At 38.4% G+C, this 16,200-nt stretch overlaps 1 protein-coding gene across 1 annotated transcript in view; it reads left to right on the forward strand.

Annotated features, from left to right (window-relative positions):
- Positions 1-10,588: 10,588 nt before the first annotated feature.
- Positions 10,589-16,200, forward strand: part of LOC129949842 (uncharacterized) — an 11,845-nt gene continuing 6,233 nt past the window's right edge. Inside the window, exon 1 of the mRNA XM_056061521.1 lies at positions 10,589-14,431. Coding sequence (XP_055917496.1) covers positions 10,589-14,431 — 3,843 coding nt within the window. The remainder of the gene's footprint in view (positions 14,432-16,200) is intronic.

The raw sequence follows: 16,200 nt of genomic DNA on the forward strand, positions 1-16,200 counted from the left end.
TTCTCGTCTTTCTCGCCGTTTAGATCTGCCTTGAAACTCTAGGTCCCCTCCATCTCTGACAATAGTACTCGCACACAGGAATGGTTGAGAGTTGTAAGTCACCAAGGCCCTATTTCTCAACGGACTGTGTCGCCAGCCACTTTATTTTTATAATCTTTAATCGAAGATTATGTGGTGGCATTCCAGGTATGTATACTTTTTATATCTATTAACAACAGTATCGATTGATTTAAAAGACATCAGATATCCAGGTAACAACTGTTGTACCTGGAAGTTTATTTTGTCAACATAAACATTTTTAGCTACATGAAAAACAGTGCAGACATTGTCTGGAAGTTTGATGCATTGCGTATTTGTTTGCAGTTCTATATCGCAATATCTATTAATTGTTCGAAAATTGCAAGCAATAAAAAATGAAAAAGTAAAATTCACTGCATTTCGTTTACTACAAAATAAATTAAACAAAATAAATACTTTAGCAAACAAGAGAAATGAGGAGAGGTGTAGAAGTGGACATACGATTGTTTCCACCCAGCTCCTGTACATTATACCACAAATTCTTTGAATTCTTACACCTTTCTAAGCTAGGCGCTAAATTAAGTGTGTAGTAATTTAACATTTTAGTTTGTATATTTTTTTAGCTTTCAGATTTGCAGACTTAAAATGGTATAAATTAAATCTTCTAAATAACTTAAGAAGATCTTCAAATGGTGGACATGTGCATTCAAGAGGACACAAGCGTCCACAGTTTTTTCTCAAAACCCACCTCTGTCTATCAATTCCTACTCTCACCTCCCAGTGGTGAACATAGAGTGCCTAGTACCTCAACTGGAGATTGGGTTCCAACCCTAGTGGAAAGTAGTTGGGGACAGCAAACGAGAGAGGGGGGAGAGGTCTTTCCACTAAAGCACCTCTCCTTATCCAGACGTCAGCGGACGAATTCTCGAGATGGAATCAATGGTGGTGTCTACAGTTCCAGTAAGGTTGAACTACTTATTGAACACCTTATATGGCTTCTTCGACTTATTCGGAGCCCAGGCCTATAAGAAGCGGTTTTATCCGGCTCCCCATCCTTGGAGTTATACTTGAGATCTGGCCCTCCAGGTTATGGGTTGTGCCGTCGGGGTGACTTCCTGGCCACGTAAAAGCTTTCATAGTTGCGAAACGGACGGATTTACTGTTGACAACTAACGCAAACGAATAAAGGACAACGAACTTCGGATATACACGTGGAATTTTAGGTCCCTTAACAGACCACGTGCGGTCGAAGAATTAGCATAGGCCCTAGACCGCTATAAAGCAGATATCACCGCCATCCAGGAAATACGATGGGATGGGCCAGGCAAAAAAAGGATGAAAAACTGCGATATTTACTATGGTGACTACTACCACGAAAACCAACAACGCTTATTGGGATGCGACTTCGTCATTGGAGCCAGCCTTGGGCAAGAAGTCTTGTGCTATAGGTGCATCAATGAACGCCTCATGACCATACGCATCAAGGCTAAATTCGAAAACGTCTGTTATGCGTGCACGCCCCCACAGAATAAGAAAGATATGTTCTTCGAGCTCCTAGACAAAACATACGAGCAGTGCCCTAGCTACGATATTAAAATAGTCCTGGGCGATTTTAATGCCAAGCTAGGAAGGGAAGACATCTTTATTATAATAATGGGGAAGAACAGCCTGCACGACAACATTTCCGACAACGGATTCAGGCTCATAGATTTTGCTGCGAGGCGAAACGTCATGGTAGCTACACCTCATTATCCACAAAGGAACTTGGAGTTCTCCAGATCAATCCACCATCAACCAGATTGACCATATTGCGATCGACGCCAGACACGCTTCCAGCATCAAGGATGTACAAACTTTGCGAGAGGCTAACATGGACTCGGACCACTACCTCGTTGTAGCCAAGGTAGGACTTTGGGTTTCCCGACTCAAGGCAAAGCAGGGAGGTGCTGGCAGAAGGTACAACGTAGAACAGCTACAATCGCCAGAGATCGCCACGTCTTTTTCCGACCGAGTTACAAGTAACCTCTGTCGAAGTTCTCTGCTGCCACCACAATGTATCGAAAAACAGTGGCAACATTGCCAAGATGCAATCAGAGAAGCCGCCTCTGATGTGCAGGGTTTCAAACAGTTACCAATAAGGAACCCCTGGATTGATGACGAATGTCAGCAGGCAAATACAGCCAAACAACAGGCACGCAAAGCGGTGCTACAATGCCGAGCTCTTTGAATCAGCTGGAGATAAGTTGTTTAGGAGCATGCACCAACTTGTGTGTAAGATATGGTCGGAAGAAAGCATGCCCGAGGGACTAAAGTTTTGCTAAATAAGAACCTTATCATCCCCGTCTTGCTATACGGTGCAGAAGATGGGTTATGACAAAAGCGGATGAAAGCACCTTGGGTCGCTTCGAGAGAAAAGGTCTTCGTGTGATCTACGGTCCCGTATGCATAGAAGGGGAGTGGAGGAGAAGATGGAACGACGAGCTGTACGGGCTGTACAGCGACGTAGACTTAGCCAGAAGGGTAAAAGTCCAACGACTTAGATGGCTGGGTCACGTAGAGTGCATGGAATACAATGCTCCGGCCCGGAAAGTCTTCGAATCCGCACCCACAGGATAGCGCAGTAGAGGAAGAACGCGAATCAGGTGAAGCGCACAAGTGGAAGGTGACCTCTCAACTTGAAGAGCGAAACTGGAGACATCTATCTAGGGACCGAGCTAGAAGGAGAAGTTTGTTGGGTGAGCCACTAGTTCACACAGGACTGTAGCGCCACCTTAAGTAAGTATACTTTAGCTTCAGCAACATGTGGTAGTTATGCTTTTAAATTGTAGCTTATATGAAACGTTTGGAAGTTTGACACAGCGTATACAGATGTTTCCATTTGTTAGAATCGTTTGAAGCCAACAGATATTTCTGACTTTCAAATAATAGACACATAAATTGCAATACAATAATAATACGATCATAAATTGAGATGTACGTCCATTACATAGTTTCATTTGCGTTTTGTTATTCCAAATCTGATTCATTTTTGTTATACCACATTTTATAGTGACTGACATTTTATGTCAAGTCACACGTGAACGCTGTCGAACGGGATAAACACTATCTTATGTCCGTTTCCTCTAACGAACCTACACATCAAGTTTGAGCCATATCGACACAGCCGTTTTTGAGTTATAAATAGTCTAAATAACTCGATTTTCATTTATATTATATACCTATAGATAGATGAACATATTATCGTAATTATCAAAGGACTATATCAAACAAAACTCGATATTATTGTTATTTGTTTTCACTTTTGTTCCTCATGTAATTTTCTCCAAATCGATGGCACGTGGAACGGACACTCAAATTCCCATAAAATGCATTCATCTCAAAACCATATACTACTACTACGCCCGCAACAAACAGTCCGGTCCATATTCCCCTCAAGAGTCTACTCAAAAGAACCAATTATGGCTTTCGTATCGAAGTTCTCTTTTACTACGCTTTGTTTCCATCTTTTTTTCTTGCTAAAGTAATAAATTTATTCAACAAACGGCTGGTTTCCAGTCCATATCCTGCCTTACCAACAACCCCTTTTAAAGATTGCATATAGTATCGAATATAAATATATCCATCGATAAGGGATGTTTCGACGAGACATTAACTTTGTGTTGTAAACACAGTAGCTTTCGGAATTAATAGCACATCCACCAATCCGCATATGGGTTGAGTATAGTGTTGTTTTAATGTTTAAAGAGATTAAAAAGGATGTACAAAAGCAACAAAAATTAAATCGTCTAGGATCATTATAGGTAGTATCTTGTGCGATGTTTTTATTGGAGAGGAATATGTTAAGGTTTTATGAAGCTCCGATATGGACATTAAATTAATTGCATAAAAGCTGTCAGTAGTGAATTTGATTACTGACTGTCGATGTTCAACAGATGAGTTTAATTTTCGAGAAATTTGAGGATATTTAAGCTAAGGAAATACTAGATTTAAGTAAAAAATTACTAAATATGAGGTTTTCAATGGAGGACTTTATAATTCTCGGAAAATTATTAAGTTTAAAATTCATTGGTATTTTAATATATTAAACTATTGACCCAATAAAAATAAAAATTTCGACTTTAAGGCTTATCCTTACCTTACAAAATTTCTTTAAACGAGAATTTTAAGTAAAACCGTAGACCCTCTTATAAAGTTAAAAAGGCAAATCAAATCATGAATTCTTATTGAAAGGTTTAGACGAAAAGAAAAAAAAAAGCAAACAACTGAAAAAGTTAAAAAATAACAAAAACAAATCGAATGAAAATTGAATTAAACTGTCAACATCGAAATGGAAATCGATAAATTGACATCTCACTTTAGGGACAGTTCAACTTCTTTTTCAATCTTCTTCTCTTAGTTTAAAAAAAATAAGAAAAGGATTTCTTAAGAAAAAGGAAGGATTTCGAATTTCAAATTCCTATCTAAAATATTTTGCTTTAATGTCTTTTTGTTATTTCTTCATTTGTTTATTCCCAAAGACAGCATTATCATCGGAAGGCTTGAGTGGGAAGGCGGCCGGAACGGCAGTGGCGGCAGCAATCGGCGTCAACAACATAGGCACCCGTGTGTGAATGTGCAACGAAGCAGAATGAATTGTTTCATTTTTTTTCTCACTGCCTAAAAATAAAATACACAGAAGAGTCGCAAGTTCTTGCTTTTGTTTTAAGCAGTTTTTTTATATTGTGTGCGCACTAAAGGGGTTATGAATACCCTTATAATGATTATACAAAATACCAGCAATTATTAAGGAAGGATAAGATTTAAAAAAAGGAAAACATTGGTTTTGAATGTCTGCACATTGTAATGAGTGGCAAATATTGCGTCTGGTCAAGCAATCCGTATTCGTGTAGTGCGACCAAAGAAAAATACTCTTTTCTTAACAGTTCGTCCGAAATTGGGCTGAAGGGTAAACTGATGAGCATTTCTAAAAGAACGAGTCTTATGGTTCAATTGTTTGAGCGGAGGAACGAAAATGGATTTCATTAGAGCATTGCCTATGAATATAGCGATAAAATAATGAGAGGCATGAAACCTTATGGCGCTGTTCAGGAGATGCAATAATTCAAGTTATACAAAGTTCACCAATCATTTTTAGAGCTCTCTTTTGAATTCTGTCCAAGAGACTCAAATGGGTTATAGGAGCACCTGCCTAGATGTGGGAATTGTACTCGAAGCTTTATAAATTAAAGCCAGATCAGAAGGGGTAAAAAACATCTTAAATCGACGGGAGAAAACCTAAACACTTAGAATCATTTTTGGCGACTTCATATATTCGATCACATTACAAGCGATGGTTTGTGATGCGAAAACAAAATCTGAGCTCACTGTCATCAGCAAAACAATTAGAATGCTAAAAGTTTCAGACAGAAGATCATTTATAAAAATAAGCAAGAGTGTCGGAGACAAAACGGAGCCTTGGGGCACACCAGCGTTTATTTTGTGAATATCAGACTTGAACCCGAAGAAGAGATTCATCAATACTAAAAGAGTTGTTCCACTGTTCGGTGTGACAAATTATGAGATCACCAGTGGACCTATTGCAACGAAAGCCATAAGCTAAAGATTGATCAGCATTTCCAGGGTGACTTACTGGCCAAGTAAAAAATACCTTTAGTTGCGAAGCACCAACAAGCCTCGGATACGACGGATTCACTGTTGACAACCCACGCAAACGAAATAAGGACATCGAACTTCGGATCTGTACGTGGAATGTTAGGTCCCTTAACTGCTGCAAGTCAGATATTACCGTCATCCAAGAAGTGCGATGGGATGGACCGGGCAAACGCAAACTAAAAGACTGCAATACATACTACGGCGACTGCTACCGAGAACAAAGACAGCGTATATTTGGGTGTGGATTTGATGTTAGAACTAGACTCAGGCAAAAAGTCTTAAGTTTCAACAGTGTGAGCGAGCGCATAACGACAATCCGCATCAAGGCTAAATTCGCCAACATAAGCCAAATATGCGCGCATGTCCCAACAGAGGAGAAAGATCAAGACACCAAAGACATATTCGTCGAGCTATTGGACAAGACATATGAACAGTGCCCTGGCTATGACATTAAAATTGTCTTAGGAGATTCTAATACCAAGCTAGGAAGAGAAGACATCTTTGGTGACATAATCAGGAGATACAGGCTGCACAGCACCATCTCCGACAACGGATTCAGGCTGGTCGATTTCACTGCGGGGCGAGACGTTCTGGTAGCTAGTACGCAGTTCACGCATCTTAATATCCACAAGGGGACATGGAAATCTCCTGATCAATCAACCGTCAACCAGATTGACCACATTGCGATCGACGCACGACACTTCTCCAGTATCCAGGATATCCGAACATTCCGAGAGGCCAACATTGACTTGGACCACTACCTCGTTGTAGCCAAGAATATTGCGATCGAATCCAAAACAAAGAAGTACTGTGAGAAGATTCGACGTTAGACGGCTACAATCGCAAGCGATTGCCATGACCTTTTCCGATCGTGTCTCTGATAATCTTTTAAGGAGTATTATACTGCCTGCATTAAGCATTGAAAACCAGTGGCAACATTGCATTGCAGCCATCAGAGATGCCGTCTCTGAAGTGATAGGTTTCACACGGCTACCACAGCGAAACCCCTGGTTTGCCGACGAATGACGGAAAGCGCACGCAGCGAAACAACAGGCATACAAAACGGTGCTGCACAAAAGGACTAGAGCTGCTCGCGAGCTCTACGAGCAGAAGAGGAAAGAGGAACACCTGCTACTTTGATGGAAAAAAAGAGAGCATGAGAAGCGACGGATCGAGGAGATAGAGGGATGTCACAACAGGAATGAGATTCGTACATTTACCCAAAAGGTAAAAAAATCCTCCCAAGGGTACCGCCACGAACCGAAGCCTGTAAAGACTATAAGGGGAACATCGTTGTAGAAGCGCAGTCGATGCTGAGAATATGGAAAGATCACTTCTCCAAATTGTATAACGGCGATGACGAACCGAATTCCGCTGTAAGGGAGATAGAATCACTCAACCTCGGCGACGCAGATCAACAATTCCGCCTACCCGACCTTGACGAAGTGAAGATAGCTATATCTAAATTTAAGTCAAACAAAGCAGCAGGGAGCATGCACCAACTCATCTGCAAAATATGGTCGGAAGAAAGCATGCCCAATGAGTGGAATCTCAGCATAGTATGCCCGATACATAAGAAAGGAGACCTTCTGCACCAACTACAGAGGCATCAGTCTCCATAACATTGCGTATAAGATCCTCTCTGCCGTATTATGTGAACGTCTGAAGCCATTCGCGAACAACCTGATTATTCGTTATCAGTGGGGCTTCAGACCAGGAAAGTCCACTATCGACCAAATATTCACAATACCGCAGATCTTAGAAAAAACCCAGGAGCTTCAAATCGATACCCACCATCTCTCTATCGATTTTAAAGCCGCGTATGACAGCATCTATAGGGAAGAGCTCTACCGAGCAATGTCTAGTTTTGGCATCCCTGTCAAACTTATCCGTTTGTGCAGAATGACGATGGAGAATGCACGCTGCTCTATCAGTGTCGGAAAAGATCTCACCGATGCATTTGATGTCAAAAAAGGTTTTAGACAAGGCGATGCACTGTCATGCGACTTCTTCAACATCGTTCTGGAAAGAATTTTGCAAAACTCAACCGTCAACACTAGAGGCACAATCTTCGTATACGCAGATGATATTGACATAATTGAAAGATCAAAGCGTTATGTAGTCAATGAGGGCACGACCAAGTATTTGCTGTCATCAAAAAAGGACACTGAACGACGACGTCTTGGACAAACTGTCACCATGGACAGCTATAACTTTGAAGTAGTTAAGGACTTTGTCTACCTAGGTACCGCTATTAATACAGACAACGACACCAGCGCTGAAATTAAACAAAGAATAACTCTTGCAAATCGCTTCTTGTTTGCATTTAGAATGCAATTGAGAAGTAAAGTCCTCTCTCGAGCATCTAAAATCACAATCTATAAGACACTCATCATCCCGGTTCTCATTTATGGCGCTGAGAAAGAAAGATGAGAGCGTCTTAGGATGCTTCGAGAGAAAAATTCTTCGGGTGATTTTTGGTCCTGTACGCATAGATGGAGAATGGAGGAGAAGATATAACGACGAACTGTACGGGCTGTACAGCGACACTGACCTAGTTAGCAGAATTAAAGTCCAACGACTTAGATGGCTAGTTCATGTAGAGCGGATGGACATCAACGCTCCAGCCCGGAAGGTCTTCGAATCAAATCCCGAGGGACGGCGCACAGTGGGGCACCTTGTATGGGAGAGCGGACAAAACTCTATAAAATCTAAAGTTGTGAACCGATTTTGATGAAATTTTCAGGAATGATAGCGAATAGCAAGACGAATCTGAACAACAAAATTTTGCCCATTTCCACAGCCACTAAAAGCAAAAATAGCTTTTTTCGGAGAACATATATGAAAACAAAGATTTGTTTACCATATTTAACGTATGTATATTTTGAATAATTTACTAAACATTCAGTTTTAATATGCTTGAAAGTGAATGGTTCTGTGTAAAACAAATGTGTAGGTTTATTTTGTTTGCAATTCCAAGGATAAAAGATTGCATTTATAATGATTTAGATAGTTGGTGTTTTCAAAGTTTATCGATGTATTTCCTGAAGGCACAGCGGCAGCTGCTGTTGCTGTAGGAGCAATCATGGATGACATGCAAGTGGTTGTTGTGTTCTCATACGGCAAGGTAGCTTCCTGTGAAGGCATCTCGTAGTTTGCCAGTATCCAGTCGCATTGTTCCACTGTCAAATCTTCTTCCGTATACATCGTGTAGTATACAGTTTTTTGGAGGCTTCTGCAGAAATCCTGTAAGCAAAAATTGAATTAGTATGAAAAAATCTAAATATTTAAACAATTTTAATACAACAATTACTTACCCTTTGAGAAAATTGCTGCAAGTTTGCTTGTTGAGCTTTTAGGTCTTCGGCTATATTTGAAAATTACACACAAAATGCACACTATTTATACTTAAAAATCATCTTGATTAACAAGGCTATTAATAAAGATAATAATATATTTAAATTTATTCATAATAATAAAGTTAATAAAGATAATACAGATAATAATATAAATTTTATATGTGCTAATAAAGATAATATAATAATATAAATTTTATATGTGCGACATGAAATTAGCACATGTAAAATTGATAACACTCTTAACGACGACGACAACAAGGCTAAGATAACATGCAGCTCGCGCGATAGCGCGTAGAGCTAATTGCATTGTTTGTTATCTTAGCCTTGTCGTCGTCGTCGTCGTCGTTAAGAGTGTTATAAATTATAAAATAAATTTAAATAATAAATACAAAATAAAAAATGATTCAAGTAAATAAAATAAAAACAAATTCATTTAATCTTAATAAGCTATCTTATCTACTTCTACTAATATTATAAAGAGGAAAGATTTGTATTTTGTATGTTACGAATAAACTCAAAAAGTACTGGACCGATTTTAATAATTCTTTTTTCATTAGAAAGCTACATTATCACTGAGTAACATAGGCTATATTTAGTACTAGATTACTATAGAAATCTTTACAAATTCCTATTAAAACCAACCGAAGGTGTAAAAAAATTAGCCATAAAATGTCTTTTATCGCATACGCTATGAACAATAAAACAAAACAAAAAGTTATTATAAGTGAAAACAGGTCAAATATATCCATTTTAATCCTTACCTGACATAGTTAATGTTAGAAAGATACACAATCGGTTTTCCCAACACCAGCACATACACCTTCGATAGTATGATACATAAATGAGGTCTTTTTTCATAATGGATTTTTAAAGGCGATCCAATGTGATCGCATGTGTGTGTATGGTTTTTTCCGTGCTGTTCATTGATTGAATGTGACCAGCCTCTGCTCTTCTTTTATTTTTTGTGTCATTTTTTTATTTTATAAATTAAAATACTTCTTATGTATTTTTTAAATAAATGTATTGTTTTGAAATATGAAAATTGCAACTTCATCTTTATTTTGTTCTTCTAAAAACATAAAAAAGTTATGTTTGGCGTAGTATAAGAAACAGTACTTTTTACTTCTTGCGTACGTATTTAAAACAGCTGGTAACACTAAAATGCAATTAGGGCTGGAATAGGAATTGTAACTCTTTTTCTTCCTTCTCTTTTACACTGTAACTATTCTTACTACCATCTATTTCTCGTGTTTGTGTGACATAGGGGTAATTTAAAACATGAACTCAGAAGGAAAACGTGGAGAGTGTCTCTGCTCATTATTAAATATACTCTCATTTGCGCTGTCAGCTCCTTACGCAGTGGACGCAAGCGACATTGAAGATTTAGAGTTTTTTAAACACATTTGTATGCTTCACTTCAAAAGTTCTTTTCAGAGCTACTTAATTTTAGTATTTATCACACTTTTTCATATTTCTCACAGTTCTTTTCAGAAATATCTCTTTGAACTTGAATAATTTCTTTGTTATTATTATTTAAAATAAATATCCTTCATAGCAATATGCCTAGAAGAAGAAGGTCGCAGCTATCTAAGAATAGTTCCCAAGCGAGATTAGTAAAAGTTCGTCGTATTGGAGAGTCTTCTTCTGAAAATGCAGATCGTCTGGAAATTATGAGAGTGTACGCTTCCCAATCGCGAGCCAGAGAATTAAGCGTCGAACGTTCAATTCCTCTTGCAGAACAAAATGCAAGATACGAACGACAGTCAAGTGCTGAGCGCTCTCAGCGACTTGAAGAAAATAGAGCTAGGAACTCGCGAACGCGTGCACGGGAATCTAGCACTGAACGCTCGCAGCGGCTTTTGACACAGCGAGATAGACAACGGTCGTTAAGAGCTAGGACGCGCAATAGAATTTTAGCTCATAGTAATAGGTCGGCATTTAGTTACGATCCTCAAATTGAATATGCTCATCAAAACAGCATCCAAATCGGAGCAATGAATAAGATGTGTCCGATATGTTTCGCTAAAAAATGGGCTGAGGAAGCGAAAGGTATGTGCTGTGCATCTGGAAAGGTTGTTCTCCCTAACATTGATGAGCCACCAGAACCAATTAAAAGTCTTTTGACAAATAATCATATACTATCCGCGCATTTTTTGAATAACGTACGTAGATACAATAGCCTTTTTCAAATGACTTCCTTTAGGGCAAAAGAAATTAAGGAGGGTCATTTTATGCCTACCTTTAAGGTGGAAGGACAAGTTTATCATCTCATAGGTAGCCTTTTACCGCCATCAGGACAAATTCCCCAATTTTTGCAGATATATTTTATTTCCGATGCTGATCAACTATCATTGCGATCAAACACGGCTCCCATGCTAAAACTAAATTTGATAAACGAATTGCAGACCATGTTGAATAGCCACAATGTTTACATACGAAGTTTTAAACATAGTATTGAACTCAATACCCCCGACAGTTTGAAATTGATCATTTACTCTGATCGCACACCCCATACAGAACACAGAGGAAGATATAACGCCCCTTCAATAAATGAAGTGGCCGTTCGCTTGGTCGATGAAGACAAAGGACCCACGGATATAGTACTGCACGGTAGAGACGGACAACTAAAACGAGTGTCGGAATTACATCGAGCATATGATCCGCTACAATATCCGTTGATGTTTGCATCAGGAGACGATGGATATTATTTAACTATTCCTCAGCAGAATTCCTCAAGAAATAAGACTGTGTCATGTATGCAATATTATGCATACCGTTTAATGATTAGGGCCAACTGTTTTAATGCACTCCATTATTACAAAGATTTGTTTAATCAATATTGTGTGGATATGATGCCGAAGATGATTTCCGAAAGGTTAAATTTTGTTTACCGAAACCAAAAAAAGCTTAGAGCGGATGACTATATTCATTTAAGGGATGCTTTAAACCAAGACGCAAGGGTAATTGCAGCTAATATCGGACAGCATGTCATCTTGCCGTCATCATTTACTGGGTCTCCAAGGTATCTCCACGAAAAGACACAAGATGCAATGACATACGTGCGCAATTATGGAAGGCCAGATCTTTTCATAACTTTCACCTGTAATCCAGATTGGCAAGAAATAAAACAGGAACTTTTTCCCGGTCAACGGTCTTTCGACCGGCATGACATCATAGCTCGAGTGTTTCACTTAAAAATGAAGAAAATGATAAAAATATTAACAAAAGACGCGATTTTTGGGCCGGTTAAATGTTATATGCTTACTGTTGAGTGGCAAAAAAGAGGATTGCCGCATTGTCATATGTTGCTTTGGTTGAACTCAAAAGTACAACCCGATGAAATTGATAAAATAATAGTTGCCGAACTACCTAATAAAGACGAAGACCCAGTATTATTTGAGATAGTCACAAAGAATATGGTACATGGACCATGTGGACAAGAAAATTTGACTTCTCCGTGCATGAAAAATGGGATATGTACAAAAAAATATCCACGACGTTTCGTGACTGAAACCCAGACCGGTGAGGATGGGTATCCCGTTTATCGACGACGCGATATCGACAACGGAGGGCAGATTGCTGCATTGAATGTCCGAGGGCGTACGGTTAATATAGACAACAGATGGATCGTTCCATATTCCCCAATACTATGTCGATCTTTTAATGCTCATATTAATGTTGAATATTGTCATTCCGTACAAGCCATAAAATACATATGTAAATACATTAACAAAGGATCGGATCAAGCAACTTTCAGTGTCAGAAATGCTCACGATGAAGTTGAAAATTATTTGAACGGCCGGTACATAAGTACATCTGAAGCAGTGTGGAGGATATTAGAGTTTCCTATACATGACAGACACCCTACCGTAGTACACCTAGCAGTACACCTAGAGAATGGACAACGAGTGTACTTCTCAGCGGAAAATATGCAAAATATAGCGCAAAATCCACCAAAAACGACACTTACGGCGTTTTTTGACCTATGCCACAGTGATGGTTTTGCTAAAACACTACTCTATCACGAAGTTCCTCATTATTATACATGGGCTAACAATAAATTTTCTAGAAGGAAACGTGGCCAAGAAGTAGTTGGACATCCCGGTATAAAAAAAGATGCGGCACTGGGAAGAGTATACAGCGTTCATCCTTCCCAGTCAGAGTGTTTTTATCTCAGGATACTGCTTCATCATGTACGTGGCCCAACATCGTTCCAAGATTTAAAAACCGTTGACGGAGTTGTTAAAGAAACTTACCAAGCCGCTTGCCGAGAAAGGGGTTTGCTAGAAGATGATAACCAATGGGAAACTACTTTGAGAGAAGCTTCGATTTCTCAATGTCCGTTAAGGCTGAGAGAGTTGTTTGTGGTAATATTATTATTTTGTTTTCCCTCGGAACCTCTCAAATTATGGGACACGTTTAAAGATGATTTGTGTGAAGACATCAGACATATAGCCCAAGAACAAGGTTCCGATTATGATGTATATAACAAAGGTTTGATACAAATCGAAAACAAACTTTTAGAATTAAATGACAAAAGTTTAAGAGACTTTGGATTACCTTCTCCGAATCGCTCACAAAATGTAGTTGATGCCATACCGTGCCGTATATATGATGTTAACGAGTTGTCAGAATTTGTCAATTCAAATGTACCCAAGTTAGTGGCAGATCAAAAAATAGCGTACGATGCTATAATTGAAAGTGTGGAAAATAACAGTGGTCAACTTTTTTTTTTGGACGCGCCCGGTGGCACGGGTAAAACCTTTCTTGCCAATTTAGTATTGTCAAAAGTACGATTATCCGGAAGAAAAGCACTGGCTGTGGCATCGTCAGGAATTGCTGCAACCCTATTATATGATGGGAAAACGGCTCACTCTACGTTTAAATTACCGTTGACTGTTTCTTTAGATCAACAGTCTGTATGTTCAATCCGTAAAAATGGTCCACTGGGAAAGCTCTTACAGGACACGTCGCTGATTATTTGGGATGAGTGCACCATGAGCCATAGAGCTCATGTAGAAGCAGTGGACCGCACATTAAAAGATATAAGAAACTCATGCAATATGATGGGTGGCGTAACTTTTGTTTTCGCTGGAGACTTTCGCCAAACTCTACCAGTTGTAACAAAAGGTACACGTGCCGACGTTATTAAAGCATGCCTTAAATCATCACCTTTGTGGCTATCAATTAAAACTCTTAATTTGCGCACGAATATGAGAGCACATTTATGCAATAACCGCGGTGGTAATTTCTCAGAAAATATACTTAAATTAGGAGACGGAAAATTTACTACTCCAATTGCAAACAGCTCCCAAGTACTTTTGGATATTGGATTGGCCCAAACTGTTCACAGTCTAGAAATTCTTATAGACAAAATCTATCCCGACATCAACAATCTTACAGTAAGAAATTTCCATTGGCTCTGTTCGAGAGCGATATTGTCACCCAGAAACGACTCAGTAAATGAGATAAACAAAATTATTATTGAAAAAGTACCAGGTGATTTTAAATGTTACAAATCTGTTGACACCGTGTGCAACATCGAAGATACAGTGCACTACCCACAGCAATTTTTAAATTCCCTCAATCCTGCTGGCTTGCCACCCCATGAACTTAAATTAAAAATAGGTACGCCTGTTATGCTTTTAAGAAATTTAAGCCCTCCCAATATGTGTAATGGTACAAGACTTTTGATCAAAGAATTAAGAGATAATGTAATTGTAGCAACAATCATTACGGGTCCCGCGGCCGGTCAGCTCGCACATGTTCCACGGATCCCGATGATACCAACTGATTTGCCCATATCTTTTAAACGGTTACAGTTCCCTTTAAAAATATCCTTTGCCCTTACAATAAACAAATCCCAGGGACAAACTTTTTCCATAGTTGGTATAGACTTAAGGAAAGAGTGCTTTTCCCACGGGCAATTGTATGTGGCGCTTTCTCGAGTAGGATCTCCTGAAAATCAATACGTTTTGTTGCCACCTACAAATACTACAGCCAACGTAGTGTACAGGGAGGCTTTAAGATAAGCATACAATTTTTTTCATTGTCGTTTTAATTAGCATGCTTATAAGTATAACTTAAATATCTGTACTTATTTATGTCTACCCGTGCGAAGCCGGGACGGGCCGCTAGTCTTAAATAAATTAAATTCAAATTAGTTCAAATAAACTTAATTTGATGTGAGCAAATCTATGAAGTTTTAATGGAAGGTATTTCTGATGGACATTTATTTCTTAAATTCCTGGTACCATTAAAACTTTTTCAACGAGAAAATAAAGAACGAATTTGGAAAAGTATTCGACCATTCTTAACCCATCTTTCACCAGCTCTTCAATTTTCCTTTTCGGAAGAAACTCCGGAAGAAGTTAGAAAAAACAAAGATCGTGTAGAAGCTGAAATTCTGAATCTTTGAGAAACTGAAATTCAGTGCAATGCAACTTATCATACAATACCATACCCCACTGACAGCGGAAATAAAAAGGAAACTAAAACCCATATACCAAATCGTTTAGAGAAAAATTGGAAAATACTTATTGACATTGTCTAACAAAGAAACTGCAAACTCTTGGAAATAACCAAAATAGATGATAGCTAATAGCGTATGATAAAAATAACGGTTTGAATTTGACATTTTAAAGTTTCTACATATTAACCGTGTTTTATTATTTAAAAACAAAAACAACAAGCGATATTGCTTTTTTTATGAACCAAAAATTAGTTCGTATTCTGGTCCATACATAGATAGCTTTGAGGATAGGTAAAGAGAAAGAGACCAAATGCAAAATAATTGCAAGCTAAATAAAAAGGGATGTATATAAATATAAAACTCTGTTTACCACATTGTCTTATTCCGACCATCTATATCATATTGTTAGTACCAAAAAACCCTATTACGAGAGACTTTCAATTTCAGAAAATTAGAGTACTTTCTACGAAACTTGTTGATATAATTCTGTTAACTCAGTGCTGGGTTAATTAAGGTTTTTTTTTTACATAAGCGTCTTTTTACCATATAAGACCGTCAGAACTGGTTAAAAGGCATAAATATAAAATTCCATAATCTAAATTATTAATTCATTGTTTTTTTTTTTATATGACATCCCAACCTAAAATTGCTCTAAAAACCGCATCCGGACGTATCCGGATGAGATTTTTACTGGAAAAT

This window comes from Eupeodes corollae, chromosome 1, assembly GCF_945859685.1.
Source record: "Eupeodes corollae chromosome 1, idEupCoro1.1, whole genome shotgun sequence".
Classification (NCBI taxonomy): Eukaryota; Metazoa; Arthropoda; class Insecta; order Diptera; family Syrphidae; genus Eupeodes; species Eupeodes corollae.